The sequence below is a fragment of the Gallinula chloropus genome (assembly GCF_964237585.1).
Source record: "Gallinula chloropus genome assembly, chromosome: 10".
NCBI lineage: Eukaryota > Metazoa > Chordata > Aves > Gruiformes > Rallidae > Gallinula > Gallinula chloropus.
Window position 1 is genome coordinate 18,714,328 of NC_140095.1, and position 27,281 is coordinate 18,741,608.

A 27,281-nucleotide genomic window follows, 5' to 3' on the forward strand; every position below is an offset into this window, starting at 1 on the left:
AGCGCCTGAGCCGCTTGACCCTGGAAACGCAGCAGACTCCACGGACCCCTCCTGCAGATGGGGCATTTGCACATGGTCCAGGAAAGCGCTGACTGAAATAACTGCTCAGAGAGAAACAGGGATGGGACACGGACAAGACCATGGAAGCTGGTGCCTATATTTGGATGCCAGTTTTCCCCAGCAGTGCTGGTGACCGAGAAGCGGAAGCCTCTCGGCAAAACCCCGGTAGCGACTAGAAGCCTTCCACAAGTGCAACAGCCCAGCTTCCTTACTTCCCTCAAAGCCAGTAAAACACTGCAGCATTAATAAGAACAGCCTGAGCAGTGAAATGCAAATACCACTCAAATAATTAAATAAAGAGAATGATCCTCCTCCCGAAACAATGGACGGGGCTGTAACGTCTACCCTCACGGGAGAGCCGCATACAGGAGGCTCTTGTTCCAGTAGCTTCAAAGAGGCTGTTTAATTTTAGTAGGTCAGCAAGCATATGACATTACAAAGCACTTCTCAGACAAAAGCTGAGCCGAGGAGATCTGCAATCCATTTTCCCTACAGGAAGGAAGGCAAAGCTTCCTATTGCAGGGAGGAGGTGGAAGGGGAAAGGGGAGGGGGCTGACATTTTACAGAGAACGGACACGGCCAACATATAAAATTCAGGCAGATTGGGCACAAAGCAGGGACTTAAAAACAACAGAACAGGGCGGAATATAAGCTGGCCCCATCTCTCACCCAGGCTTGGTATATGTTTGCCTTTTCAGTTTTGCCGAGATTAGTTTTGCTGCAGTTGCAATCTGTCCAAATCCTGCGTCTCCTCCTAGGAGAGATGTTTGCCTTTCACTTCCTTAGAAGGGTACATATTGACTTTGTTCTTTAATGTACCCAGGGCTCAGCATCACGATTAGCAGCCGCCCAAATACCAGTTCCATGGACAACTTGCAGACCAGCTCCCTCAAAGCAAGAGGATGGGCTGGGTACCCAGCTCAGCGCTGGGTACCACAGCCTCTGAGCAAAGCATCACAGAGAAGTTGGGCTCTTTATCAATGCATTTTGAAATAGAAAGGGACACTGACCGATGCTGACACTGCAAAAGGTGCTCGCTGAATAAGCACCCATAGCCCAGTAAAACAGCACCTCTCCCACACTGCTTAGCCAGGGAATGGACTAGATGCGGATTGCATTATCCCAGAGACAGCCCTGCAGCTCAGCCCATGCTCTGCCCTCAGCTCCCGTGGCACAAGCAGAGACTGATGTCTCTGCCAGCTTGGCTCACACAAGTGCACATCTTTTTTTAAACTCTAACAAGATCACCCTGGGAGGCCACAGAAGTATTGGATGCATTAAGAAGGGGAAGGAAAAGTAACAGAACTGCTGAATGTACCCTTTGACACTCCCTTGACTTGCCAGTAACTACAGAAGGAGCAGATGAACTAGCCAAGATGATGGGCTTGAAGATCCTCATACCCACTGAAATTCTGCTATCAGGATGCAGGCTGACCTGCACGGGCACAAAGATATTTGAGTCTAGCACAGGGCAAGGATACTGGGGTTCATGCCCTCCCCATCTCCAGCCCCTGCACCCTTCTGATGGTACCATGCAGGAAAGTGCCTTTCACACCTTCATCTGCTACCAGGGACTCAAAGAAAACAGCAGGCAGGGGAAGAGGAAGAAAAGAATAAAAATTTACACACACACTTGCTGGGCTAGGAGAAAAGGATGCAGGAACCTGCTGTTCCAGCTGCAGCACAACTAGCTGTTGCACTAACCACTGGATTGTGTTTTATGCCCCTGTGCCTCCACAGCCACAGCAAACAGAGCTCCTGCCAGCAGTATCAGATGCTGAGCCCAAGAAGGTGCAAATCAAAGAACCCCCAAGGTTACCACTCCATCTGATCTTTCAAAAGGGACCAAGTGAGGAACAGATGCTCGTTTTGGTGATGCATTTTCTGCCTTTACAAGCTCCAAACAGTGAAAAAAACAAAATTCAACTCCAGTTTTTACTTCAAGATCTCTTGATCTTTCCTGGGCAATTTATAAGCAGATTTAGTTCTAAGACAGTTTGTTCATCAAAGAAAGCAGGGGAAATCCAGACACTGCTCACGCAGTGAGTAGAACAGCTTGTGAATCATTTCTAACTCACACCTATGCTTCAAACTGCTCCAGAGGTTCTGCTTTGCCATAAATTAGCCATTTCCTCTCTGCAGAGTGAGAAATGTGCAGCTGTGTAGGTCACGCACAGCAACAGCCTCTTACCCAGAGCTTGCCATCCCAGTAAAACGCTCCCAGCAGCTTGACGATGTGCCGGTGATCGCAGGTCGCCAGTATTTCAATCTCCACCATGTAATCCTCCAGCTCATCTTCACTCTTTGTTTCAATGACTTTGGCAGCTGCTAACGCACCCGTTTCCTTGTTCTTAGCCTGCAAGACAAAAACCAGCATGAAGACAAATGTGAGAGGAAGGAGCCAGCAGCCCTAAGGTACTCACACAATTCCTGCTCCCCCAATTCACACTCAGCTTGACTGGAAACAGCCACAGCACAAGCATGGACACTTGCTGATGCATTTCTGCTGCCCAAACCTGCCCACAGCTCCACAGAGAGGACAAATAGTGCACCAGGGCCAAAGCATCCTCCTTCCTCCCTCCCTCCAGTCACCAATGCCCATGTCACTCCCCATCACAAGCAGAAAGGCTTCTAGAAAGAAGAGATGCATCCTATTGTTCGTAGCAGAGGGAAAATTAAAAGGAAGCAAGAAAGCCTCAGAGTATAGAGGCTCTCTGGTAACATCATAGATAATAGTTCCAATTACTAGAAGTCCTGAGCATACAGATAATGCAGCCAAACTCACAGCACAGCCATAGCACGATCACCACCCACGAGCATCCCCACATTTCCCTTCCTCGCCAGGGCAGTTCTCTGTAACACACAAGGCAAACTTAGAGATCAACTTCCTACCTCCTGGGCAGGTAAAGCAACAAGAAAGGTGAGTTTTGATTTCCTACAACTGGCCAGTATTCCTGGTGTTACAGATCAGTGAGCTCCGCTGGTCACAGTGAGAAGAATACTACATGTGCTCCCCCCCTCCATTTTATATAGTCCCTTATTCACCAAATAAATAGAAAACAATCAAAACCTCTGTGTCTTGGCCATCGGAAAACTTTCTGACTTTCACTTCCCACTCCTCACCACACCACAGGAGCGTACCCTTGGGTTAGCAGCTTGCTGACCTTCCCCACCCAAACACCCTTCCCTGAACAGCTCTCAGGGCTCCTCTGCTTGTAGGTGCCACACACCAGCAAAAGGCTATTAATGCTGGCCTGAAAGCATTTGCAGACATGTTTCTTATCACCCCCACTCCTCCTGTGCCCCCATCCCATGTGGGGAAAAGGTAGATGTGGAAAGGCTTAGCTGAAAGCAAGCATCTGTAAGCAGGCAGACCCAGGCAAGCCTGGGAGCTGCTTCCAGGGAGGGGGGGTGATTTGCCCAGCACTGTCCAGTGGCTTCTCCCAAACTGCCAGGGCAAGCCTGAGTTTTGCACAAAGGGTTGCAAAAATAAGGACCGAGATGGGGGGTATTGACTCAGGAGCTCCCCGACACTCCCAGAAGTGATTTGAATCAGCAGCTCAAGGCACAGGAGAAATCTCTGTAGCTCTCCCGCTCCACAGGAGAGCCTCCACAGCACGATGCCAATTCGTTACCCACTTTCCTTCCATCACACCCACTCCGGGCTGCCTCTCCCCCAGCAGAGTGTCCCACTGTGGATGTTATCATCAGAGGAGCTGAGCAAGCTCTGCTTGTAACCTTTTGTACCCTTACGTAGTTTACATCTCTGTGTATACAGGAGCTTACAGGAGGATTAATTCCCAGTATAAACACCACAAGTGCCGCTGAACAGCTTTATATGGCTTAGGTGATAGCATAACTGAGTATGGAGGAACAAGCAGGGAGGAGGGGAGAGAATAAGGGGAAAAACACACAATGGAGGGAGGAAAACAAGGGACCCTGAGTCTCTGGTGGGTTTTAAAGACTTGCTGCATTCGCACGAGTTGGCATGGGCAGCTGTGTCCTTACAGCAGGGCACAAATCCATTCCCACCTGGGCTCCCTGACCAAATGCCAGGCAGCAGCTCATGCTGGTTTCAAGTGAAATTAGGGGGTTTCTTCCACTCGGGTCAGTTTGTTTCTTACCAGGCTGCCCAGATGCCCAGAGAAGGGCACACAGAGTGGGGCAGGGGGAGAAGCAAAGCAGAACAAGCACGGGGAAAACTGGAGCAAGAAATGCCCCGCTGTTTGCTCTGCACTTAAGGCATTGGGAGAAGTCCAAGGAGGGAAGTAAATATTGTGAGAAGAGGTGGGGCTTCCCTTGGAGGTCAGCCATCGCATGCTTCCCACCGGCGGGGTCCTGGCCAGCTCAGTCTTTCCAGGATGCTGGGGCCTGGCAGACACCTGGAGAAACCCAGGAGCAGAGCATGCCCTGGTTCCCCCCAGCACCATCTCCCACTGAGACATCTGAACCAACCTGCCCTCACCCCAAGCCTCAGGAGAGCCATCCTGACAGCCACTCTGCCACATCTCGTCCCCTCCCGGGCTTGCAAAGGCACACAGGTGCTGGAAGCTGAGATGGAGAACATGGTTTTGCAAACTGGGACGCAAGCTGTGGGTGGGGGAGCGACTGCAGCCTACTGCAGCAGCCTGATCTCACTCATCGTTACTCCTACAACTAGTGAGTGGGTGAGCAACCTGGCAACCCCCAGCGATCGCTTCCTTTCTAGATACAAGCCTGTGTACGCCCTGCCTGACATTCAGTCTTTAAAGTGACTGTAACAGAACTAGCTGCTGCCTCTCTCCACGACTTCGGACTGTCCTGGGAGCGTTTACCCAGCCATCTGCATTTCCAATCCATCCTAGCAGGGAATGCAGCTTGGGGAGGGAGGGGATCCACAAGCTGCACAACATGGGCTTCCACCCCAGAGGGAGAGGAGCACTGCACTGTCCCATGTCCTCCCAGGCCAGTCAGCACAGGGAGATCACCCCAGCAGAAGCGAGACCACCAACTCCAAGGAGAAGTCAGCTCAGGATATCACAAACTCACGATGCAAGAACATGAGTTTTGGGTTGGTGGGTAGGGATGGCAAAGAAATGGTGTGAGCACAAACCCTGCACTTTCTATAGCCTTGTGATAATGTCACTGCTACAGCCAAATCCAGGCATGGCACTTCCCAGAGGGACCAAGATGTCCCACAGCCCCATGGGATGGCAGAAACTACAAGTAGGAAGGGGACCCGAGGCTGTGCATAGCGTGGAGAGGAGACTGGTTGCACACAGCTGCCTTTGAGAGGACCAAAACTTGTACAGGCTGGACAGCTCACCACCTCCTGAAGTGTCCATGGCTCCTCTGAGCCCAAACCCACTCCATCACGTTTCTACCATACAAGCTGGAGGCAGATGCACAACAGCTGGTATGGGCATTCCTGAACTGAGCTCAGCAAGGCACATTTGTCACTGCAAGAGCTCTGGAAATCCAAGGAGCTCCTGCCCGTTTCTCCACCTTCCCTTTCTCTCCATCTGCTTGTCCTCCAGCCCTGACACCAGGCTACAGCCACGTTCCTGGCAGCCTCCCTAGGAATGGCAGCTGCCTGCCATCAGGCAGCCGGCTGCATCGTAGCCCCTCGCAGCAGCCAGCCAGCTCCAAAGGCTGCTCACAGTGAGCCAGATCTGCGCAGGCAGCGTCAGATTTTGGCCAAGTACACCGGGCGGTCTCTCTGTAACTCACGTCTGACAATTTCCTTCAGCTTCTCAGCTAGTCTTCTCCTGCATACAACATATTCCAACGGAGATATTCCTCCAGGAAGGTTTGCTGGGATCCCAAATAGGCAAAATGTGTATGTTATCAGTGCTGGGAGCTAGTTTCAGCCATCCCAGACGTGGGATGATGCTTTAGGGTTTAAAGCCATTTCCTGATTCCTGCTTATCTTTGTGCAATAGATCAGCATCTGCCCTGAGAAATTATCACAAAGCAAAACACAGTTTGCTCGGCCCTCAGAAAGCCAAGGTAGCAACTAGGCAGAAGGAACCAGCACCCTGAAGTCTGTAACCCGCAGGCCTGGATGGTACCCATCATGGCAAGGGGACGCACAGTACCAGGCTAGGAAGAGGCAGACCTGCTGAATGCTCTTGAAGAGCTGCAGGATGGAGGAAAAGGATTGCCACCAGCTCCTCTGCAGCTTCACCTCTACCTCGAGCTTCACCAGGGGTCATGCTCTCATTTTTCTGCAAGGGAAATGAAAACTTCTCTCGTGGTGGGCGTTTTGTTTGTCTTTAAACCCCAAGGAAAGGAAGAGACAAAGATACGGAGGAAAGAAAACAACCCCAAGAACTGTCAAGAAGCAGCCTAGGTTGACTCAGAAACAGGGAGTCTGTTAGCCACCTAATTTGAAATGCAGCCCTGCAGAATATACGTTTTGAACTACAAATCCAAACCCTGCAAACCCCAGCCTCCAACCCAGCAAAAGTTTATGCAGAGACAGGGAGAGAGCTGCTGCTCTCAGGGAAAACACCCTCAAACTTTGAGGAACTCGTGGAGTTTCCATTTTTTTTTGCCCAGTGAAATCTGTGGACGGAAGCAAAAGAACCACCCAGCTGGTGAGAGCTCAAGAACAGAAACCATTTCAAGCCAGTCTGTTACCTACGGCGGGTCAGTCAAAAGCACACATCCAATTTAATCTTTTAGCTCCTCCACTCCAGGGTGTTTCAATGCCATGGATAATTTGTCCCTGGAGTGCTAATTAGTACCAAAAAAAAAAAAAAAAAAGAAAGAGAAATCTAGAGCAGGCAGCTGCCAGCAGAATGCCCAGGATGTGCTGTTGGACTCTAGTGAGACTCGCTGCAGTCTGGGCACTGCAAGCTCCAAAAGCCCCTATGGCCACCACCAGCTTTGTGCAAACCAACACACCACCCAGACTGCAGCTGTTGATAGAAAACCGGGACTGGGATGTGTGTTCCATGACAGAAACGCATCCAAGTTATCCAGTAAACCACTTCCAGAGAGCCATGCCAGGGGCGAGTGTCAGGACACAGGATCTTGCTGGGGGCATACGAAGCCCAGTGAGTGCTGGACCTGCTACTGCCCAGCACGCAGGGCACAGGGGGGAGCAGGGCTACTCCCAGACAGCAGAGCCATGGAGAAACTACTACTCAGCGCATGGATTTAAGGGGGGAAAGGTGCCTGCTCAGGTGACAGAACTGTTTGGCCTTTCCCCGTGACTCACCCTCTCAGCTATTGTGAAATCCAGATTGTGACAAACACAGGAACTATTTTAAGCCTTTAAAGAACGCACTACCGGAAGGCTGGATTGTTCGGTCCTTCCTCAGGCAGGACGAAGGCGCAACCAGCTTCTAGGTGAGGCAGAGAAAACCCTGCACAAACTCTCACCCACCAGCAGATGAGCAGAGCTCCTGCCCAGGGCACCCTGGTCACTTCCTCTGGACTGGGTCACCAGCAGGACCAGTTGCCCACTTTATCTTCCCAAGCCATGGGATGATCCTTCTGAAGTTGGTCTGCAATAACACACCGCCACACTTCTGGTGTGAACTACTCCTCCAAACCTTCTGGTGTGAACCACTCCTCCAAACCTACTCTCCAAATCATCTCTCCACGCCCGCAGAGCTGATGCCAAGTTAAGAGTGCTGAGGGTAAAAAGCCCGGTGCTTATGGTGGATGCTGTATTTGGGGGCTGACAGTTCTGACCCACCCCTCTCCCAAGCCCTGCACCGTACACTCCTGTTGTATGTCTCTGCACGTGAGCAACTGCTCACTTAGATGTTTCTCAGGGGTTACGTAAGGATGGATTGCCTTCTGATGAACTTTGCCTGAGCTGTCTGCATCAATAAACAAACGCAGGACAGACAGTCTTGAGTCAGTGCTTGTATAACTGTCAAATAATCAATGGGCACCGAAATGAGTCCCATGCCCAACAAGCTCCCTACAGCCGCTTCATTTTGTCACTGTAAATGAATCCAGGGGGTTATTCGGGTTTTGGCTTGGGAAGGGGGGATGGGGGGTGGTGTTGGGTTTTTTGTTTGGTTGGTTTTTTTAAATGCTGAGTTCGGTCCCTGGTGCCACCCAGGCGAGCGGGTGGTGACAAACAGGCAGCTGGCACAGCCCTGGCCTAGCATCATCTCCCCCACCCACCCCAGAGGTTCATCCCATGGCCAAGCAGGGCTCTGACCCCAACAGGCAGGACCAGTGTTGCTGCACTGGCAGCTGTGGCAACACTTCTGCAAGGGCTGGGGAAGTGGAAGTGGCTTGTGAAACAACTCAAAAAGAGTTACAAATACATGTGAAACGCCTTCCTCTGTTTTACAGTTTAAGAGGCAAAGGAAAGTAACATCACCAGAGAGCTAAAGCTGTGGCCACGGACTTGTTTTCTACATAATTATGCCAAAAAACAGAAGTGGCACACACACCTTGTCTCTCCTTAAAAGCTCAACAACAGCCCAGAAGGGACGAGAGGTAACAAACCCAGGTCACAGTACATCTGTCACGGAGCTGAAGAGCTCCACACAAAGCTTTGGACCTTGCACCCAAACACAGGAGCAGACTGGAGGCTGCTCCATTGGTATGTCACAGCTACAGACACCAAGCTGGCCTCACAGTCCTGGCATGAGCAAGGGATAAGCAACAACTCATGAGAGGTTTGAGCAAAGGAAATATCTACATCTCCAGTCTACACAGACCAAGAGCTTGGGAGCACGAGACATCCTTCGAATTGCTAGTGCCCTGGAAAAGCACAGTGCTCCAAGGGAAGCACTCCTCCCCTGGCCTTCACTCAGTCAACGTCACAGCACTGAGAAGAAAATTAAAATGGGGGGTTAAAAAAGCCATGCAACCACTTCCAAGTCTCATAGCAACTTTCTGTGACAAGTGTGGTACACAGGAGCCAAGGGCTGAGCGGATGCTGTGCCCCAGAGCACAACACTTAGGCGGCAGCAGCACCCAGGGCCATCTGTCAGCTCGCTCACACTCACCTAGAAAAGCACTAGATAAACAAGGCCCTGGTAGAAGAATAAAACCCCCAGTCAGACCTTTGCCATCTCACCAGCCTGCCCAAGGAGGACACCCAGCAGCACACCAGCTGTCACCTGCAACTGTCAAGAGAGAAACGCAGGACAGGCAGCAGTGCTGAGATCCACCAACATCAGCTGACAGAGCCCCCTGAGAACCCCGACCTGAGATGGATGAGAAAAGCCCCAGATTTACAGACAGCAGCCCCAAGGTCCAGATAAAAGAACATTTTTTCCCCCAAGGAAACTGCACAGTCAAGAAAAAAAAAAATTTCAAATACCACGAGACGTGCTGGGCAGGGATTTTTCTGAAGAACAACAATTGCCACGTGCTTGAGGGTGAAAGGCTCAAAGCCTTCATCTAAGCTTTCTCTTTCACACAGCTGCCCACAGCTCCCACTGTCAGCAGTGCTGCCAAGCCCTGGGCTGTGACACTGAAGTCATTATCAAAATATTTAGGCCACAGAAAACTATCTCTCTCCCCTGCCACACTGATACAGCCGTGGCTTCACAGAGAGCACAACAAACCTCACTTGGACTTCAGCAGGGACCGAGCATCCCATTTCAGTAAGTTTAAGGTGAACACCAGGCTTGAATCTAGTCAGGTTTAATATTGTCGGGCCACTGCTCTACAGGTAAGTGTGACATCTTCCCATTCCTCTTATCTCCCCTGTCAAAGCATTAAGAAAACCATTCAGCTATTCTAAGGGACAAGGTTATAATTCAATCCTACTACTGTGGTCTTAATTTTTTGTGGCCAGAGTTGCAATCAACTAAAGCTTCCCCCTCCCTTTTCTTTTTTTCCCTCCCCTCCAATTTGTTTTTATTTTTTGATTTAATTAGCCTTTCTTGGTGACACCCTGACCAGGAATTACATGCAGCCCTCATGAATCAAACCCACACACACCAAGCCCAAGTCACCTGCGCCAGCCCATGCAAAACCAGAGGGCTGTGAGTTTGAGGGGGTGGGGGGGAGAACAGAAGGTCTGCAAGTGACAGGGGTGGCCTCACAACTTTGCTTGGGCACATCCCTGAGAAAGACAGATGTGTAAGACTTAAGGCAGCTGCACAACATTTAACAATTAGTCTTTTATTACCCAAATTCCAAACCACAGCATTAATAGTCCGTAGTGTGTGCAGCACTAATGCCACCACAATGGATCAGATAACCCAAATTCAGCTTTTTAAGACCTTGTGTAAGAAGAAAGGAGAGAAACAACATCAGAGGCATGGGACTTGGCCTTATCTCTCCAGGAACCCGCACAAAGAGCCGTTTGAAGGCAACTTCAAGTGACCAACCCACTTCTCTGCCGCGCTGGGGCCGCGGGCAGCTCACATTCCCGCAGGGGACCGCCTGTCCCCACCCTGCGAGGAGAAAGCCTTATCGGGGAGCCAGCATCCCCATCAGCACACGCTGGGAAGGGGAGATACTGTTTAACAAGAGGCATGAGCCCAGCAAAACAATCCCACCGTAAGAAAGACAGCGAGTCCCAGGGCTCCTTCCAGCAGAGCCCACACTTTCCTAGGATCCAGTCCATCCCCAGCTAGCTCGTGAACTCTCAATGCTGGGAAGAGCTGTTGCCTATCTGTTCCCACTGATATTTAACACGACTACCTGCAGCAGTAAATTCTGTACCAACTAATGGGTTTTGCAGGCCGGAGATGGGATTCAGCAGCTTGGAGCACACAGCCCACGGCCGCCTGTGATGCTGGCTCTGTTCTGAGCACCTGCACGCCGCGGGATCAGCACAGCTTTGCTTCAGCAGAGCAGCTCACGGGGTGCCCCTACCACGCTCCCTCCCTGTGCAGACACATGTCAACTTGGAACTGGTAAAGCCACTGTCACACGCTGTACTAATGGTATCTCAGGTGTTCCTGAAGACAGATAACTGCTTTTTTTTTAAGGCTGTTTGGAAAGGGTTCAAGCTGGGAATATGGCCCATGACCACAGAGGTGCTGCAGGCTTCCCCAGGGAGCACATACTGACCACAGCTCCCAGCTGCTGGCCTAATGACTCATTAAAGACCATCAACTCAATGAGTTTTAGATGAGGTGGGTAACAAAACGCATTCACTATGTGGGTCATTGCTACCTATGGGCTGCTATCACTTCCTCTGTGCTCACCAAAACAAGACATTAATAAGCTGAGAGCTAGAAAGAAAGAGTTTCTCCCCACCCCCTTCCTACTTTGCAGCTTCATCACCCTCTGCAACACATCTCACCGCTTCCTCATACTATCAGGTCCTCTTTTGCTGAAAAAAAAAAGTATTTGTGTAAGATTAGGGAAACCCCAGTAGTTTCCACTGGCTGCTTAAGGTCTGCTGCATACATTTCAGGCTCCATTACAGATCTGACTCTTTTTAATTAATGTATATTTAAATCAAGCCTGTCCAACTTCTGTAAGCGCTGCGTCCATCCAGTTCAAGTTTGCTCAGCTGAGTCCAAGACACAGCTCCCTGACAGCGCTCCACAGGCCAGTAACACTCCCCAGTAAAACCATTACACAGCTGAGCCCTCCTCCCAGCTGCTCAAACTTGGTGTGATAAGAACAAGCACATTTCTTCTTCTATCCACATCCGTATTCCTGCTGGGTCAGCCTGTTTGGTGTACAAACCCCGTCCTTCTGCACTGCTCAGGGACGACAGGCTCTTTGGAGCGAGTGCAACATACGGTGTGTAGGGCAGGATGCAGGCACAGGTGGGTTATATCATCTCCCTGCTCTTCTGTGTGTGGAAAAGGGGTGGAAGACAGGCAGGAGCTTCATTCAAATATCCTGCAACTCTCGTGGCCACACAAACACCCTGCCTTGCTTCTGTGTGAAGAGCAAGTTGACTTTAAAAGTGACTTCAGGAGAGTGATTAAAGATGCTCACTGCATCTTGCCCACCTTCATTCTCCTTGCTCACAAGCAGGTCGGGTTGGTGGGCTTGTCTGGGGCTGTTCTCAGCAGCCAAGCAGAACAAAAGGGCAAGCCTCTTCTTTCACATCTCCATCCTACATGCATCATCACCTAGGGCAGCCCTCCAGATTTAGAAAGGCAAAGGCGGGCAATATGCAGGTGAAATCTCAGTGTGGCAGGAAACTCTCTCTCTGCAGTAACGCTACAGGCTATTTCCTAAAATAAGGCACCCAAATAGCTTGGGATTCTGAAACAAACCATCAAAATCTTGTACAAGAACTCTTCAAAAAAAACCCAATGCTGTCCATTCACCAACCTGGATGGAGAACAGGTGAAGACATCAAAGAAGATGGAGAATTAAAACTTTGCTAAGAAGAATAAAATAGCCATTTGAGTTCTGTCACAGCGTTAAGCATCACCCCACCCCCTCTGATCAACCATGCTGAAACATCTCAAAAGCAGACAGTTGCCCCAACGTACTAGTCAGAGTGAACTTCTGGTGATAATCACATGGTCTTTGTCATTTACCATAATCCACGTTCTCATTTAGGTCAAAATGGGGATCAAAGGAGATGAAAGTAGCTGGAGGAGATGTTATTACCTGGCAGGCTGACATCCTTAGCCTGCAGTACATAAAGTTACTCTGATAATTTTATTATTGGTGTGAGGCTGGATTTAATAGCAGAGGCATTCAGATGTGACAACAGACTTAAAAACCAAAGCAGTTGCTTATAAAGTAGCTTTATTCTACCTACTTAGGATATATTATACATGTTTAAATTAGAAAGGATTTAAATCAGTTCCTGTTCTAAGTTTTTGTTTGTCTGAGAAGCCTCTTAACTTATTTTATAGCGTTTCCCTCCTCCTGACCATTGCACGTGGAACCCAGGCAAATAACTCCCCAGGAGAAGAATGAATGTTGCTATACACAAATGGGTTTCCAGTGCACAACACCAGGTAAACTGGTAATAGAAACACCGATTACCACTGGTGCTATTTTTGGAAAGATAAATATATTAGGGATTTAAATCTGATCTTGAGGAATTGCATTTTATTAGAAGATAGGATCCTTCACCAAAGAATTCCACTCAGGGGAGACCTAGGGCCCAGTTTTTAACAGTTTTCTATCAAGTAACATAATGGAAATGACACATGAATACACCAAACCCCAGGACATTGTGTTAAAACATCTCTGTTCTGACCCCCAACCAACCAGCTCCCTTCCTGGCCTTCTCTTCAGCTACTACTTACTTCTCAATTCTGAAAAGGCAATTATACCTTCTCAAATGAGCCAAGGAGACCATCAACCCAGCTGCCCAACTGCTAACTCCCAACCCCAGTTCCAAGTTACACGTCACACAGGTCTCCTGAGGAGCCCGGATCCCCAACCTGCTCCTCCAGCCACTCCAACCACCATGCAGAAGACCCGAGCGTTTTGGAGCCGGTAACACCAAGAATACTTTGGAGAGCAAAGTCCACCCAGCATTTGGCCTTTCAAACCCCCATTCTTTCGCATAAAGGTTAAACATTCATAAGCACTGGACACATCCCCCGGACTCGAGAAGCTGGGCTGCTCCTCCTGCTCTGAGCTTCCTGCCGGCGAGGACCACAGGAATACCAATAACGACACCCCCGGGGGCTCGCAAAGCTTGGAGACAGCCCGAGGCTGCCGACTTCCAAGAAACCTCCCTCCATTCACCGCACCGACGGGCTTGGCAAGGACACCTCCTCGCCTGACAAAAAGCATCGCTCTGAAAACAGGCGGTTTAAGGGGAAAACAAGGCAACTTTTTTAAAACAAGTTCGTCTCTCTCTCTCTCCTTCCCCCGCCCCGAGCGCAGCGCTGCGCTCCCACGCCCCAGCCGACTCGCTCCCTGTGCCCCCGGCCCCGCCGTCCCGGGCAGCAGCTAACGGGATGCGCGGAGCCGGACAGCGGTCCCGCCGAGGGCTTCTCCCCACCCCCGGCCCCGCAGGCGGCTTCCAGGCTTGCTCAGCGAGCGGGGAGCCCGCAAACGCTCCCCCACCCCCTACCGACTGCGGGAGGGGGCACCGCAGGTGCTTCGTTCTCCGCTGCCGTCCCAGTCCGGAGCCCCCCCACTCCCCCGCCGCCGACCCACCTTGTAGACCTTGCCGAAGGCTCCGTCTCCCAGTTCCCCGACCACCTCCCACACCTCGCCGGGGTCCAGGTCGCGGCGGACGTGCTCGTACTCCTTGGACCGCCGCTTCTCGAAGGTGGAGAGGCGCAGGATGCGGCGGAAATTAGCGAAAGCCATGCCGGAGCGGTGCGGCGGGGCTGGCCGAGGAGCCGCAGCCTGGCGGCGGCCGCGGAACTGCGGGGAACTGCCGGCAGTCGCCTCCCGCGCCCTGCCCCGGGGGAGGACGGAGCCGCTGCGCGCCCGGGGGAGCGGCGAGGCGGGGAACGGGGCCGCCTCCAGCCGCGCACATGGAGCCGGCACCGCTCCACCTGCTGGCCTGGCTGCCGCCGCCCCGCGCCATTGGCCGGCGCCCGCCCCGCCCGGCTCGGTTGGGTTGGGCTGGGCTGGGCTCGGCTAGGCACGGCTAGGCATGGCTCGGCTCGGCTGGGCTCGGGTTTAGCACGGTTCTGCTCAGCTGGGCTTGGTACGGCTTGACTGGGCTCGGCTAGGTTCGGCTGGGCTTGGCACGGCTAGGCGCGGCTCGGCTCGGCTGGGCTCGGCTAGGTTCGGCTGGGCTGGGCTCGGCTAGGCGCGGCTCGGCTCGGCTGGGCTCGGGTTTAGCACGGTTCTGCTCAGCTGGGCTTGGCACGGCTCGGCTGGGCTCAGCTCGGTTGGGGTCGGCTCGATTCAGCATGCTTGGGCTCGGCTGGGCTTGGCACGGCACGGCTGGGCTGTGTTGAGGTCGGCACGGAACGGCACGGCTCGGTTCGGAACGGCTCGGCTCGGAACGGAACGGCTCGGCACGGCTCGGCACGGCACGGCTCGGAACGGAACGGCACGGCACGGCTCGGCTTGACTGAGCCAGGCTCGGCTCGGCTCGACTCGACTGAGCCAGGCTCGGCACGGTTCAGTTCGGCTGAGCTGGGCTCGGCGCGGTGTGGCACAGCCCGGCTCGGCACGGCCGCACCGGCACGCCGTGTCCCTGAGCGGAGCCGGAGCCGCACGTCTCCCCGCGCCCCCCCCCTGCCCGCTCCCCCCCCGCCCCCCCTCCCGCCCCCATTCTCCCCCAGCCCAGCCAGGGCCCTGAGCGCTGCTGAGTGCGCGGTACCGGTAGCACGGAGCCCTGGCAGGTCTGAGCTGCCCGGCGGGGTCATCATGTTCCCCTGCTCAGCCCGGCGCACGGAGCAGCATCCCCGGCAGCATCCCCGGGGGCCGGGCAGGGAGACACGTCCCCGAGTGTAAAACCACAATCCTCGACTGCCTTGGCACAGAGGGAGGTTTCCTCCTTCCCCGTCCGTCTCATGTGAAAATAGCCAAACACAAATATTTTGAAACCTCCCGGTAGCAGGAATTCGAGTGTATCAGCACCGCCGGCACCCCCCCGTGAATTTGTTTTACAGAAGATGTGAGCTAACTGGTGTGAAGGTTTGCATCCCCTCCCTGGCAGAGCTTCAACTCCTCTGAAAAACCCACTGGAGATCGAGCATTGCGTGGGGACATCTAGGGGAAAGGCCCGATGCTGCAGCTTCTGCTTGCAGGAGGGTTTGCCTGCCCAAACCTGAGCCATGCCAGCACCGCTCCCACCAGCGGCTCCCTTTTGCCCCCTGTACAGGTCCCTTAACGAGCCAAGGGGCCGAGGAACGGCGCCGGGTGCGCAGCGCAGGCAAAACTCAGCATCGCAGTTTGGGGCCATCTGGGTTTCACCATTCCTTGTTAGTTCCCCGATGTGTTATATCCTAGAGCGTGGGGGGTGAGTCTTCCCTCTCTTTGTCTTTGCTGGGTAAGAAAAGCTGGGTTTAAACTGGTGTGATCAGCCCTCACATTGCTACTGGGAGTTTCCTGATGCTGGAAATACTAGTCCAAACTCTGCTTCCTGGAAATTTGCAGCTGTACAAGAATTTCAGCTGCATTTTTTTTGAAGAGACTTTCGTGTTCCCCTGTTTCTTCCTTTCTCTTCACCGAGTTACTGGGAAAACAAGCTGAAAATGCAACTGGTATATCACTGAAATGGAAGCTGAAAATGATGGAGCACTTGTTTTCACATGACCTTGTGGGTTTTGGATGCGATCAGATACAACGAGGGGATTTGGCAATACTGGAGTAAGAACAGAAATAGCAACTACCTTAAAATTTCATACTTTTATTCTCATTTTTTTTATAGGTAAGAGCAATCTGAGTCTTGCAAAACCTCCCAGGATAGAGCGGACACGACCTCCCAGAGCTACCTGCTCCAGGGTACACCACCATCCTGGATTAAGGCTCTTGAGCACTGTAAGAATAATCTCACAGAATCACAACAATGGAAAAGACCTTTAAGATCATCAAGTCCAACCATTCCCATCCGAAGCTAAACCATATCCCTAAGTACCTCATCTACCCTTTTTAAAAACATGTCCAGGGATGGTGACTCAACCACGTCCCTGGGCAGCCTGTTCCAGGCCCTGACAACTCTCTCAGTGAAAAATTTCTTTCTAATACCTAATTTAAACCTGCCCTGGCACAGCTTCTTGCCATTTCCCCTTGTCCTATCTCCTGTCACCTGGCTGAAGAGACCATCACCCACCTCTCTACAACCTCCTTTCAGGTTCTGTTCCTTGATTTTAATACATATTATGCTTTAAGACAGATTGGAAGGGGAGCCTGTGCCTCCATATCCGAGGGGAATTCTTGAAAGCATGGAAGAAGCATTGGAGCTGTGGGCGGAGGAGGTTGCATCTGGTTGTGGGGCAGAATTTTCCTCCTGCGAGGGCTCATGGCCATGGAGCTGATTCTGTTTCTCTCATCTTCTGCCGCCAGCTGAGACAAAGCTGAAATCTGGGTGTTCTCTGCAGCATCTGCGTTTAGCCGAAGCGCATCGCTTGCTGTCAGTGAGGGATGTTGTGGCACTGGCCGAGTGCTTCCAGCACCTGGATGTTCATTAGAAGAATTACCTGAACAGTAAGTACTGCTGAGAGCAGGACTGGTGTTAATCCTCTGCAATCACAGGCCCTGGGTGATGTTTTGAAGAGACACACGGAGTGCTACCTCACTCAGGATTTCAAACCGGAGATCACAGGCAGTACAGATGCTGCACTTCAGGTGCAAGGACAAATGCAGTGCTCTGTAGTACTAATCAGCTAGCAGCTTGGTTAGTACGAGTGCCTGGCAGTACCCCAAAAAGCTTCCAGATACAGCACCTATTACCAGGTCCTCCCTGCTCTATCGGGCCCCAGCTGCTCTGGAAGGTTACGTGGGCTGGCTGCTCCCGCACACGGCTCAGGGGACCGCACAGAGCCTCTAAGATGCATTTTCAGCTCTCACCAAAGGTATTTTCCTTTCCCCTCTCCCCTTCCATTGCCCCCTTCCCTCTCGGGGAGGTAGAGCCTCCGAAACCTGTCTGCTTTTCCAGTATCATTGCCCTCTGCATGCCAGCAGCCTGCAGAGCCACGGGCTTGCTCGCACTGTACAAACACGATAAGGGGTCCCTGGCACAACGGGCAGGTAATCGATGTGAGAACAGCCCGGGCCAGCCACAAAGCAGATCTGTACAGCTGTGTGAGCAAGATGCCAGGGGCACAGGGCAAGAGGGGATTTCTGGCTGGCTGAAGCTAATTCCTTGTAACTGCAGAAACCTCACCATGTAATCCTTTCTGTAAACTGACCGTGCTCTGTGTTGGCAAGTAGGTGGGTTTCTTGCCTAGTGTGTGTCCCTGAACTTGTTGCCATGTAAGAAGCACCTAACCACTCCTCCCAGTGCAGACTATCCATCTCGGCAAAGCAGCTCTCCAAACAACAAGCTCATAGCTCTGTCTATCTGTGTGAAAGAGAGCAGAGGATGTGTTCTCACCCACCATGTCTCCATAGCTCGTCCTACCTCTGTCACAGCTTCACACCATCCTCATGGTTTCAGCATCTCCAGGAGCACATTTAGCAAGGCAGCTGTTAGTAACCAGCAGAGATCCCTTCTCTTTCTCCTCCTTTCTGCTGCTAAGTTCCTGGGTTACGTGTTTTTATTGATAACTCTCTTCCTCCATGCCCCACCACCGGTATCCTCCTCAATTATGTGTTGCAGGCAGCTGCTGCCCCTCCGGTGTAAGCCCCGCAGCGCCCACAGCCTGTTTCCTGTGTGGTTTAGCAGCTCAGCGAGGTATCAAAGCCTCCGTCCTGCTTGGGGCCAGGGGAAAGCTCTCTAATGCTCTTGGAGTGGTTTCCTGGAATAAGATGTTTCAGCCCCAAGCTGCATTGATCCCATCCTTTCATCTCCAGGCTGCCTGATTAAAAGGCCACTTTAAGCAGGAGCAGCGTGTCTGCGGCACAGCCGTGAGGGACCCCCAATCCCCCCACCCGCCCCACACCCCAGCTGTTCCGAATCACTCCAACATCTGCAAGCCACTAAAATGTTACAGGAACAGCCATGTGCCAGGAGGTGCCCTGTGATGTGTTTGGGATGAGCCTGAGGCAGTCGGTTGCAACCAATTTCTGCTGAGTTGGTTGGGAAACTGCAGCAAGTTGGAGATGGGGGTGAGAGCCCATACTCAGGGTGTTTCTCTGAAATAACTCTTTACATCGGGCAGGGCTGCCTTGCTAAGTTCCCCTCCAAAATTACCAGGAAAACTACGGGGAATTCAAGATGTTTCCAGTCTTCTGCTTTAAGAAACAACAACAAAAAGAGGAAGGGGATCATGAATAGCTTCCCAGCAGGGCCAGTGAGCTCCTAACAAACGGAACAAACATCCTTTACCCAGCTGGGAACACAACCACCTCATTCTTCATCCCCCTGGGCCCAGCTTACAACTGCCAGACAGACTTACAGAACCTATAGAAAGCAGGTAAATCAAAGTGCTGCAGTAAAGCAATTGCCAGTTCTGTTTTCTCCATTGCACATCACCGCTGCTCCACCAAGGGGGGTACTGGAGACTGGTGTCTGAGGAGGAGGAAGGGCTGGTGCAACTTAAGACTTCATCCCCATGCCTCACAGCTCTCCCCAGGACTAGGGCTGTATGTTAGCATCATCCTTCCCCCCTGCACTACCATAGGTGTGTCACCTCAGTACGACCACATGCTGATTTTAGCGACCACCCTCCGCCCCAGTGCTGCTGTTTTGCCTCGTTCAGACACACCTGAAGCTGGTTTGAAACGGGGCAGATGGGTCTGGGGCTGGAGCTGCTCACACCGGCATCTTCCCACTCAGCATCCCTTGAGGGCCTGCGTGCTCCAGGCTTGGGCAGCTCCCTGCATCCGTGCTGCTGCGCTTGTGAGGAGCAGCCCAACGAAGGGAAACACTGTTTGCTGTGTTAATGAAACCACCTCATTAACTCCACACAGAGAGAAAGCAAGAAAGGCAGCTTGGTTTCTCTTGCTAAATATTGACTGTTTACCCTTTGGGCAAGCCAGTGAATTTATTTCCCCCCTCTCACCTTACACACAGGGCAGCACACCACTGAGCCTCCTCCCAACTGTAGGGAGCTTCCTTAATGGGGCAGGATGGCTGCAGCATAAGGGACTAATTAGAATAGAGAATTCCAGTCTCCGAGCTCTGGCGCTGACCTCCCATGAAGCGGGGTTTTGGCACGCCTGCAAGGCTGCATCCCACCTCTCAGACCTTTGCAACTGCCCTGAGTCCAGAGAAAATAAACGATGAGGCTGCAAACCCAACTTGCTGGGAGTATTCAGGGAAAGCGAGAACACAGGGAACCTCTTTCCACAGCTCAGGGCCCTTTCCATGAGTTACCTTGGTATTTTTAGCCCCAAATTGGAGGGACCGGTCACCCCGAGCTTTCAGCCTCCACTCCCTACAGCATCCAGAGGGACTCTGGAGTTCTAGCACTGACCAGGGCTGCTATCCCTGCATAAGGAGCGGCAAAATCCTGTCTGCAGATAAAGGCTGTTTCCCTTAGTGCTGTCTCTGGGGCCCAGCACCAGGTCTGAACACAGCACAATCCACAGGAGCGCAAAACAAGCAGGACAGGCTCATCAGCCAAACTGGGATGCAGCTTCAGCCAGCAGAAAGCAAGATGCATTTGGCATGGGTTCAGGAGTGAGGATGTGCCACCACAGGGCAGAAACCTCAAGGCAGCTGTGCCACGCTATGCAGTGTTGTGTAGCAATATAGGCACAACAGAAACACTAATTATATATTGATGAGGAATAGAAACACTGTAATCTATAGGACACGGCTCTGTAAATCATACGTAGTTTTCTCCCCTAGACTATTTCAGGTGGAAGGGACTCAAATGATCATCTAGTCCAACTGCCTGAGCACTTCAGGGCTGGCCAACAGTTCAAGCCTGTTACTAAGGGCATTGTCCAAACACCTCTTAAGACACCAACAGGCTTGGGACACCAAGCACCTCCCCAAGAAGCCTGTTCCAGCGTCTGACCACACTCTCAGTAAAGAAATACTTCTTCATGTCCAGTCTAAAACTCCCTGGACCTCCACATGTGCTTCTGCTGGATCCCAGGGAGGTCAGCACCCCCACCCCCCACCCTACAGCTGGGATGCAGTTGGGTGGGAAGCAGCACTTCTTGTCACTGCTTGCAGCAGCACCTGAGAAAAATTTAAACTCTTGTGTGCTTTTCACCTAGAATCCACATCCTTTTGGGGTTTTGCTGAGGTCAACAGCCACCCTGGAGCTCCCCAGCTCATTTCATACACCAAAACGTGCTACAGCGTGGTGTGGGGTGGGTATGCACCCGTGACAACACGAGATGGAAACCTCCCCTGCTACCTGAGAAGCAACCACACTTTGCTGAGCTGGAAGCTGGGTAAAGAAATGTCACACATGGTTTTACAGTCCTGGGGTTTGAGGAGATCAGCTCTGAGAACACCTCTGTCCATGCTGGGGACGGCGGAAGCAGGGGCCTCTCATGGGTCAGAATAAGAGGCTACAAACAAGTCTCTGCACCTGCTATGTTACACATACATGTAATAAAAGAGAGTATGTATATATAAAAGAGATTGTATATACTCACACAAACAAAAGGAATATATACATGGGGAAAGGTTTAAAACTTCCAGGAAAATCCCATACTTATTTGTTTCATAACTCCCATCACTAATTCAATCATTAAATTGTCCTAAGATTAAAAAAAATAATTGAAACACTAGACCAGTGTCCCACAAAAGAAGAAATATAATTATTCATCCTCCTCTGATACATTAGTACATTAATCAAGACCACAGAAGTGGTGACCTGATTAAGACAACATGTCAGTTGATGTAATTATAGGACGATTACCCAGCTCCATTATTTTGCACTGATCACCCAGGAGCCAGCAGCACATCTGCAGATGGCAGGAACCAGGCACAGAAGAGGTTCATGCTGGATCTCTGAGCGCAGCTCCAGGCCTCACACATCTAATTTCCAAGATAAAACGTTGTCACACGCTAAAATTATTACCAAAGATGCATCTCTAGGGTATCAGGCAGGCAATGAAAAAGTCGCAGAGCTCCGGCTCAGAACGAAAAGCCCTACTGGAGAAATTCAAAATGAAAAACAACACTGAGTTTATTTCTTAAGGCATGGCATTTCCAGGATTACTTTTATTTTTTAAATGCAGGGGAAAAAAAAAAAAAAGAGTTTAGGCTTTTCTGGTTTAAATACAGGAACTTTTTGTACAGCATTTCCAGTAGAAGTCCATGATGGTTTGCTCTCAAGTGTAAAACATCTTCCCTAGGTTTTTAAAAAAAAAATTAAAAAAAAAAGTCATCCCATAATTTAACAGTCTGAAGACAACCTGCTTGTGCTTTGTAGTTGGTTAGAAACATGTGCACACACTACTGCAGTACGTCAGCTAAGAAACAAGAGGTACAACAGAACAATGCACAACATGTGTTAAGAGTTACCTGATGGTCACAGCATCTTTGTATCGGCCTAGAGTTCCTCACCGACTGCAGGTGCCTGGGAAAGGAGAACAGTTAAAAAGCACGTTTTACACAACTGGTAAAGTTGATTCTAAAAGATTTTATAAAAGTTCCAGGAGGGAAAAAAAGGGGTCACAGCACAGGAACCCTGTCATCGTCGTTTGGCTGCGTGTCGGAGCTGTCAGCACCGCGTGCAGCACCGCATCCTAGGTGAGATGAATGGCTGTTACGTGGCACACGCAAACAAAGTGCATACAAAAAGGTTTTACCATAAAAATGAAGATATTTATTCAAGAAGTACAAATTTGATGGTACCAGCCATCTTTGAAAGCCATTACCATGAGGCAGAGAGGACACAAACCGAAGTCTCTTGCTCAGAGCACATGAAAGCACGTGTCTTACAAGTCGCCCGCTAACGCAGTCATTTCAGTCACCACTCACAAGCCACCTCTGCTTTTTTTACACATTCTCTGGACTTGAGAGGCACAAAAAGGGTTTTTAATACAAGACCAGTTAGTTGTTTTAATAAAGCCACCGGCTAAAATTTATTTTCCTTAAATTGTCTCCAGCCTTTGACTGGATCCCAATTTCCTAAAGAAAAGATGGGACTGGGGAACGAGCAGGTGCAGGATTTTTGGAGCTCAAGATGAATTAATAAGTTTTAAGGCAGGAGTCAGGATTAAGTTCTCTATTTGCCCCATGGCTCTGATCGAATCGTCTTCATCTGTAAAACATACAAATACAGAGTTCTATGGATAAATACCCAACAAGCAGTCCTGCTTGGAGGGCGGGAGCACGCTTTGTCACAGAGAGTCCAGTGGACTTTATTAAAAGTCTTAATGTCCATGGTAAGAAGCCCGCTGGTTAAAACATCTCTTTTTCCAACTATTTGAGTTTTGTAGGCTCAGTGGCATGTATCTCCCTTGGAAGGAGAGGTATAGCTCGATCTCCTATGGACAAGAGCAACACACACACGGCTACGGAGCATCAAGCGGATGAAATATGGAAGAGGAGAGCCATGTGCAGAACAGAGCAATCAAAAACACTTTATGAAAAGTCTTAAAGCAGGCAGACTTGTATATACAGTCATTAACCAACAGAAGTGTTTGTAGCTGCAGATATAATAGCAGGACATTCATCTTCTTTGGGAGAAGACAGAAGCACGGTTGTTGTAAAGTTTAATTCAGAGGCTTCCTAGATCAGTTAACTGGCAAGGCAGACCACCAGCATCTAGTGGGTTTGAAGCAGGTTGGGTTTTTTTTTCTCTTTCCAAGAAAGTTTGCAGAGTGTTTGAAGCTCATCTTCCCTCCCAAAGCAAGTTTTCAAAACCGCCTCTCTCAGATACCTCCACACCCTACTCCAGGAGAGCACAAGCTGTCCAAGAGCTGCCAGCCATCCTGTGGGAAGGAGCCCAAATTACAGGGGAAGTGGGGAAGGGCAAATTAAAAAAAAAAAAAAGCAAAAAAAAAAGCCATCCCCTGTTCCTAACAGAGAGTACTTTCTTCTTCTTTCTTTTCTTTCAACCTAAAGGATCTGAGCAGCGCAGTGAAAAAGCCAAGTTGGGGTTTTTTTTTTTCATGTAAACATTCTCTGCATAAGGTGCAGGGTCCTGGGTGTATTTACAGTAACATAGAAAAGAGTTTGTAAAATACAGATCCAGAGTCAGACACACAGCTACCACTGAGGCTTCTGAAGAAGACAGGAATGGAGAAACATAACAGCATTCGATTCGGCAACAGAGCTACAATGCTTTCAGGACTCCATGGCTAAAAGCATCCCACTGCTGTAACAAGCTAAGGATTTTCAATAGTTGTAAGAGAGTTTTTTACATTACTTACTAAGAAGGGATATATATGCAGAAGAATGTCATACTACAGCGATATTTTATCTGCCATCTGCTTTACCAGAGGCTACGCACAGTGCCACGTGTTGCCTTACTGCTCCAGTGAGCCCCTTTCCTCCCCAAAACAACTTTGGGACTTTCCATGAAAAGCAAAGAGGAACTGGGGTTTTGTTCAGCAACTCCTGGTGTGAGTTGGTTTGTTGTTGTTAATGCTAGTTCTAGTGTTGGGGGCCTATTAAAGAACCCAAATTACTACACCACTGACTCGCATCACTTAGTTTTCCAAAAGATTTCAGTATTTCCCAGATCCAGAGCAGCCAAGGCTTTTGGAGAACTCAAGTTCTCACAGTGCAGCTGCCCTGTGCTGCACCCTTCTGCAGAGGAGACACATGAGCTGTGATGCACAGAGGGCCAAGGTAGTCAGTGAACCTTTCGGGAGCTGGATGCTCAGGAGGAGCAGCTGTCACTTGGCTGTGGAAGACAACCCTGAGCATCCTTTGGTAGCACACCGAGCAATAGTGTCTGCAGGGTTCTGGAGCTCCCTGGCCTCAGCAGACTATGTGTGTTCATGCCTCTCTGCCTTTCAAGCTGTTCAGGAGTGTCAGCGTTTGCTAGGTTGTTACTTCGGGGTCAGGCAGAAACAACAATAAAGAGTATAAAAATATGAATCACATCAAACAGGCCTGTCCCTGACATGGTAAAAAGTGTTACCTATTGGCATCAGTTCATAGCCAGAGCTGATCAGGATGACACAAAGGGCTGATGGATTTAAATTAAAAATCCCATTACTCCTCCCTTGTTTGTACACAGTGTTACAGCTCGTGGCTGTGAGCATCAAAACCCTGCCACGGTGCCTCAGTTACACCCCCGACACAAGCTGCCGTGGGGCAGCACACTGAGTGCATATGCCAACAGCCCAGCCCTGCAAGCTCAATGCACACCACGCTGTGCAGCAAAGATGCAGACAGCAGCATGATCCTACCCATCCTCCCTGGGAGCAGCCACTGGTGATGGCCACACGGTCCCACCCCGATCCTGCTTCACCCCGGGGCTGGTGGGGGGAGCCCAGCTCTGCCCAGGAACCCACGGGAGCCCCAGCCTGGGTTCCTGCACTGAAGACAGCACGAAGGACAAAGACAAGGCATTTCAGAGACAGAAGTGACTGTACTCGCCAAGTATATCACAACCTCTAGTTCTACACAGGGGATATGTTAATCAACATGCTGTATGCCCTCATTTGTTGAGTATCTATATTTTGAAGCCCAGAATTCTTTCTCAATACACACCTTGTAAAATTTATTTCCAGCGGGGTGTGTGTTCAGCACATCTGCCACTTTATACAGAAGAGGTTGGAAAGTCTTCCCTTCCACCTATAAAAGCATTTTGCCATTGAGTTTTTTCAGTTTTAGATATGTGTTTATGGGACAGAAGAGTAAGAGTATTTTCATGAATCAACTCTCTGTTCTACTCAATACCCAATCATGACATGGCCTTCAGATCATCACCTTGCTCCCCGACATAAAAATAATTAATATAGAACATGGAAATGTATTATGGCATTAAAAACCTGAACCTTTTCCAACTAATGAGGGGGGGAGAGGGAAAGACAGACTCCTCCCAGCCCCTACATGCTGTCATCTCAAAGTATGCTGACAACTGCCTGAAGGAACACAAAGAAAGGGAAACAAACCCACCCCAACAAAATGCATCCTACCAAAACAAAAAAAAGGTAGTGTTTTAGTGTTCACAGTTCCAGAATTGTCACCCTGGTTTGTGTTTCCTTTATCACTATCCCCTTCCCACCCCCCCAGCAGGGACTGCAGGGAAATGACATCGGAAACACCATTTATACCGAGATGTAAGTTATTCCTCATGAGACAAATAGTGTCTTCCTGGCACAAAACCATCCACTGCCCAGCAAAAATCCAAGAGATTTCTGAGTTGCTTTTTATATATATCAAATTCCACCACCCCCCCCCCCCAGAATGCAAAAGAGTTGGCTGTGAAACCCCAGTACAGTAAGTCATATTTGTCTTAAAAACTCCACAATAAAAACTTCTGTTCTATGGTAGCGTTTATCAGCTTTGATTTAATCTTTAAAAAGAAAAATAAAAGAAAAAAGAAAACCAAGTCACTTTGGTGTTCATGAGAACAGGGAACTGTTTTCCTTTATACACCTCTGCCACAGCACTTCAGTGCTCCTGCATCAGATCAGGGCTAAAGGAGCCATCAGAAGACCACAGGCTTAACACTGGACTGAAAATAAAGCTGCATTTATTTGGTGGGAAATGCATATAAAATGTGGATCTGTTTTCCAACCATCAATGTAAATTCTGTGCCTGCTTCCATCTGCTGGGAAAGACTCAGGATGTCGTATAAGTGACCTCTACTTGTCCTGGCTCTATGCTGATGCTCATGGAGCAAGAACTCTCTTTGAGTCCAAGAAACTATGGAATTAATGAAGGAGCAAAAGTAACAAGCTTAAAATTGTCTATGTAACCCACCAGTTTCACTAGCAGACAAAGAGCTGGGACAACTGTAGCTTCAGACCCTTGACTGAGAGAAGGGAAGACAGAAACCAGTAAAATATGCTATTCATACTGGAACAGCACATTTGGCTTTGGAAGAAGTGAAGTCATTTCAACGATGGCTGAAAAACAAGCGAACTAGAGATCATGTTTAAAAGGAACAGGGCATTTTATCTCAACCCAAGGCATTACCAGACGGGTGCAGAGCAGCCAAAGGAACACAGAGAGCATCTTAACTGAGGGAACAAGCAAGTACATTTTCCCTCCCCCAAAAACATGCTCCGATTCAGATTTTTGAGACTACAGAAGGATTTGTCTCTTGCTGAAAGGGCTCCTCTTACATTCTGAAGGGAGAGCACCAGCTGTGGAACACCACCATCACGCTCTGGGCCACAGCTATGTGTTGGTGAGGATAGCTCCAGTTCTCTTGGCTGGAGAGTTGCTGCAGCTAGAAGACTAGCTGCTGCTTCAAATGACACACAAAAAGCCAAAAGCCATGTGCAGTGGTGTCCCCCTCACCACCTTCCCTGCTTTCTGCCCTCTAGGAACTGAGCAGGGGAAGTTGCAACCATTGCATCTGGGTACAGTTGCAGTTTAACCAGAACCTATTGCACTGGTGCCATTTGACAAAGGTGATGTTTAAGCACAGACTCACCTTAGCCAGCCCAATCAAAGTGTGTTTTAATGTTCTGAGTGATATCCCATAGTTCAGCAGGCACGTACTCAGGTGCCAGCCTCCCAGTAAACTTCAAGCTGAGTCAGTCTCGTAGCAAATAAGTTTACAGTACAGTACATGAGAGTATACATTGACTAAGTTATTGCCTAAGGCTCTGGGGGCTGCGTTCCCAGCTCGGGAGCCAGCAATGGCACAGGACTGCGTTGCCATCTTGGAATGTACAATTGCTTGGTCTGAGCATCACCAGGAGCCGCCTGCGTGGGACAGAGAGCGAGCCCCAGCCCAGCTCCACCACCTGGG

General features: G+C 50.2%; 1 protein-coding gene across 1 annotated transcript in view; it reads right to left on the minus strand.

The window, feature by feature from the left end:
- STK10 (serine/threonine kinase 10) overlaps nucleotides 1-14,229 on the minus strand; it is a gene marked incomplete at its 5' end in the record, with an annotated part of 47,956 nt that extends 33,727 nt beyond the window's left edge. The window contains 2 exons of the mRNA XM_084268873.1: nucleotides 2,252-2,416; nucleotides 14,074-14,229. Of these exons, the coding sequence (XP_084124999.1) occupies nucleotides 2,252-2,416; nucleotides 14,074-14,229 (321 nt within the window). The remainder of the gene's footprint in view (nucleotides 1-2,251; nucleotides 2,417-14,073) is intronic.
- Between the last annotated feature and the right edge of the window lie 13,052 nt (nucleotides 14,230-27,281).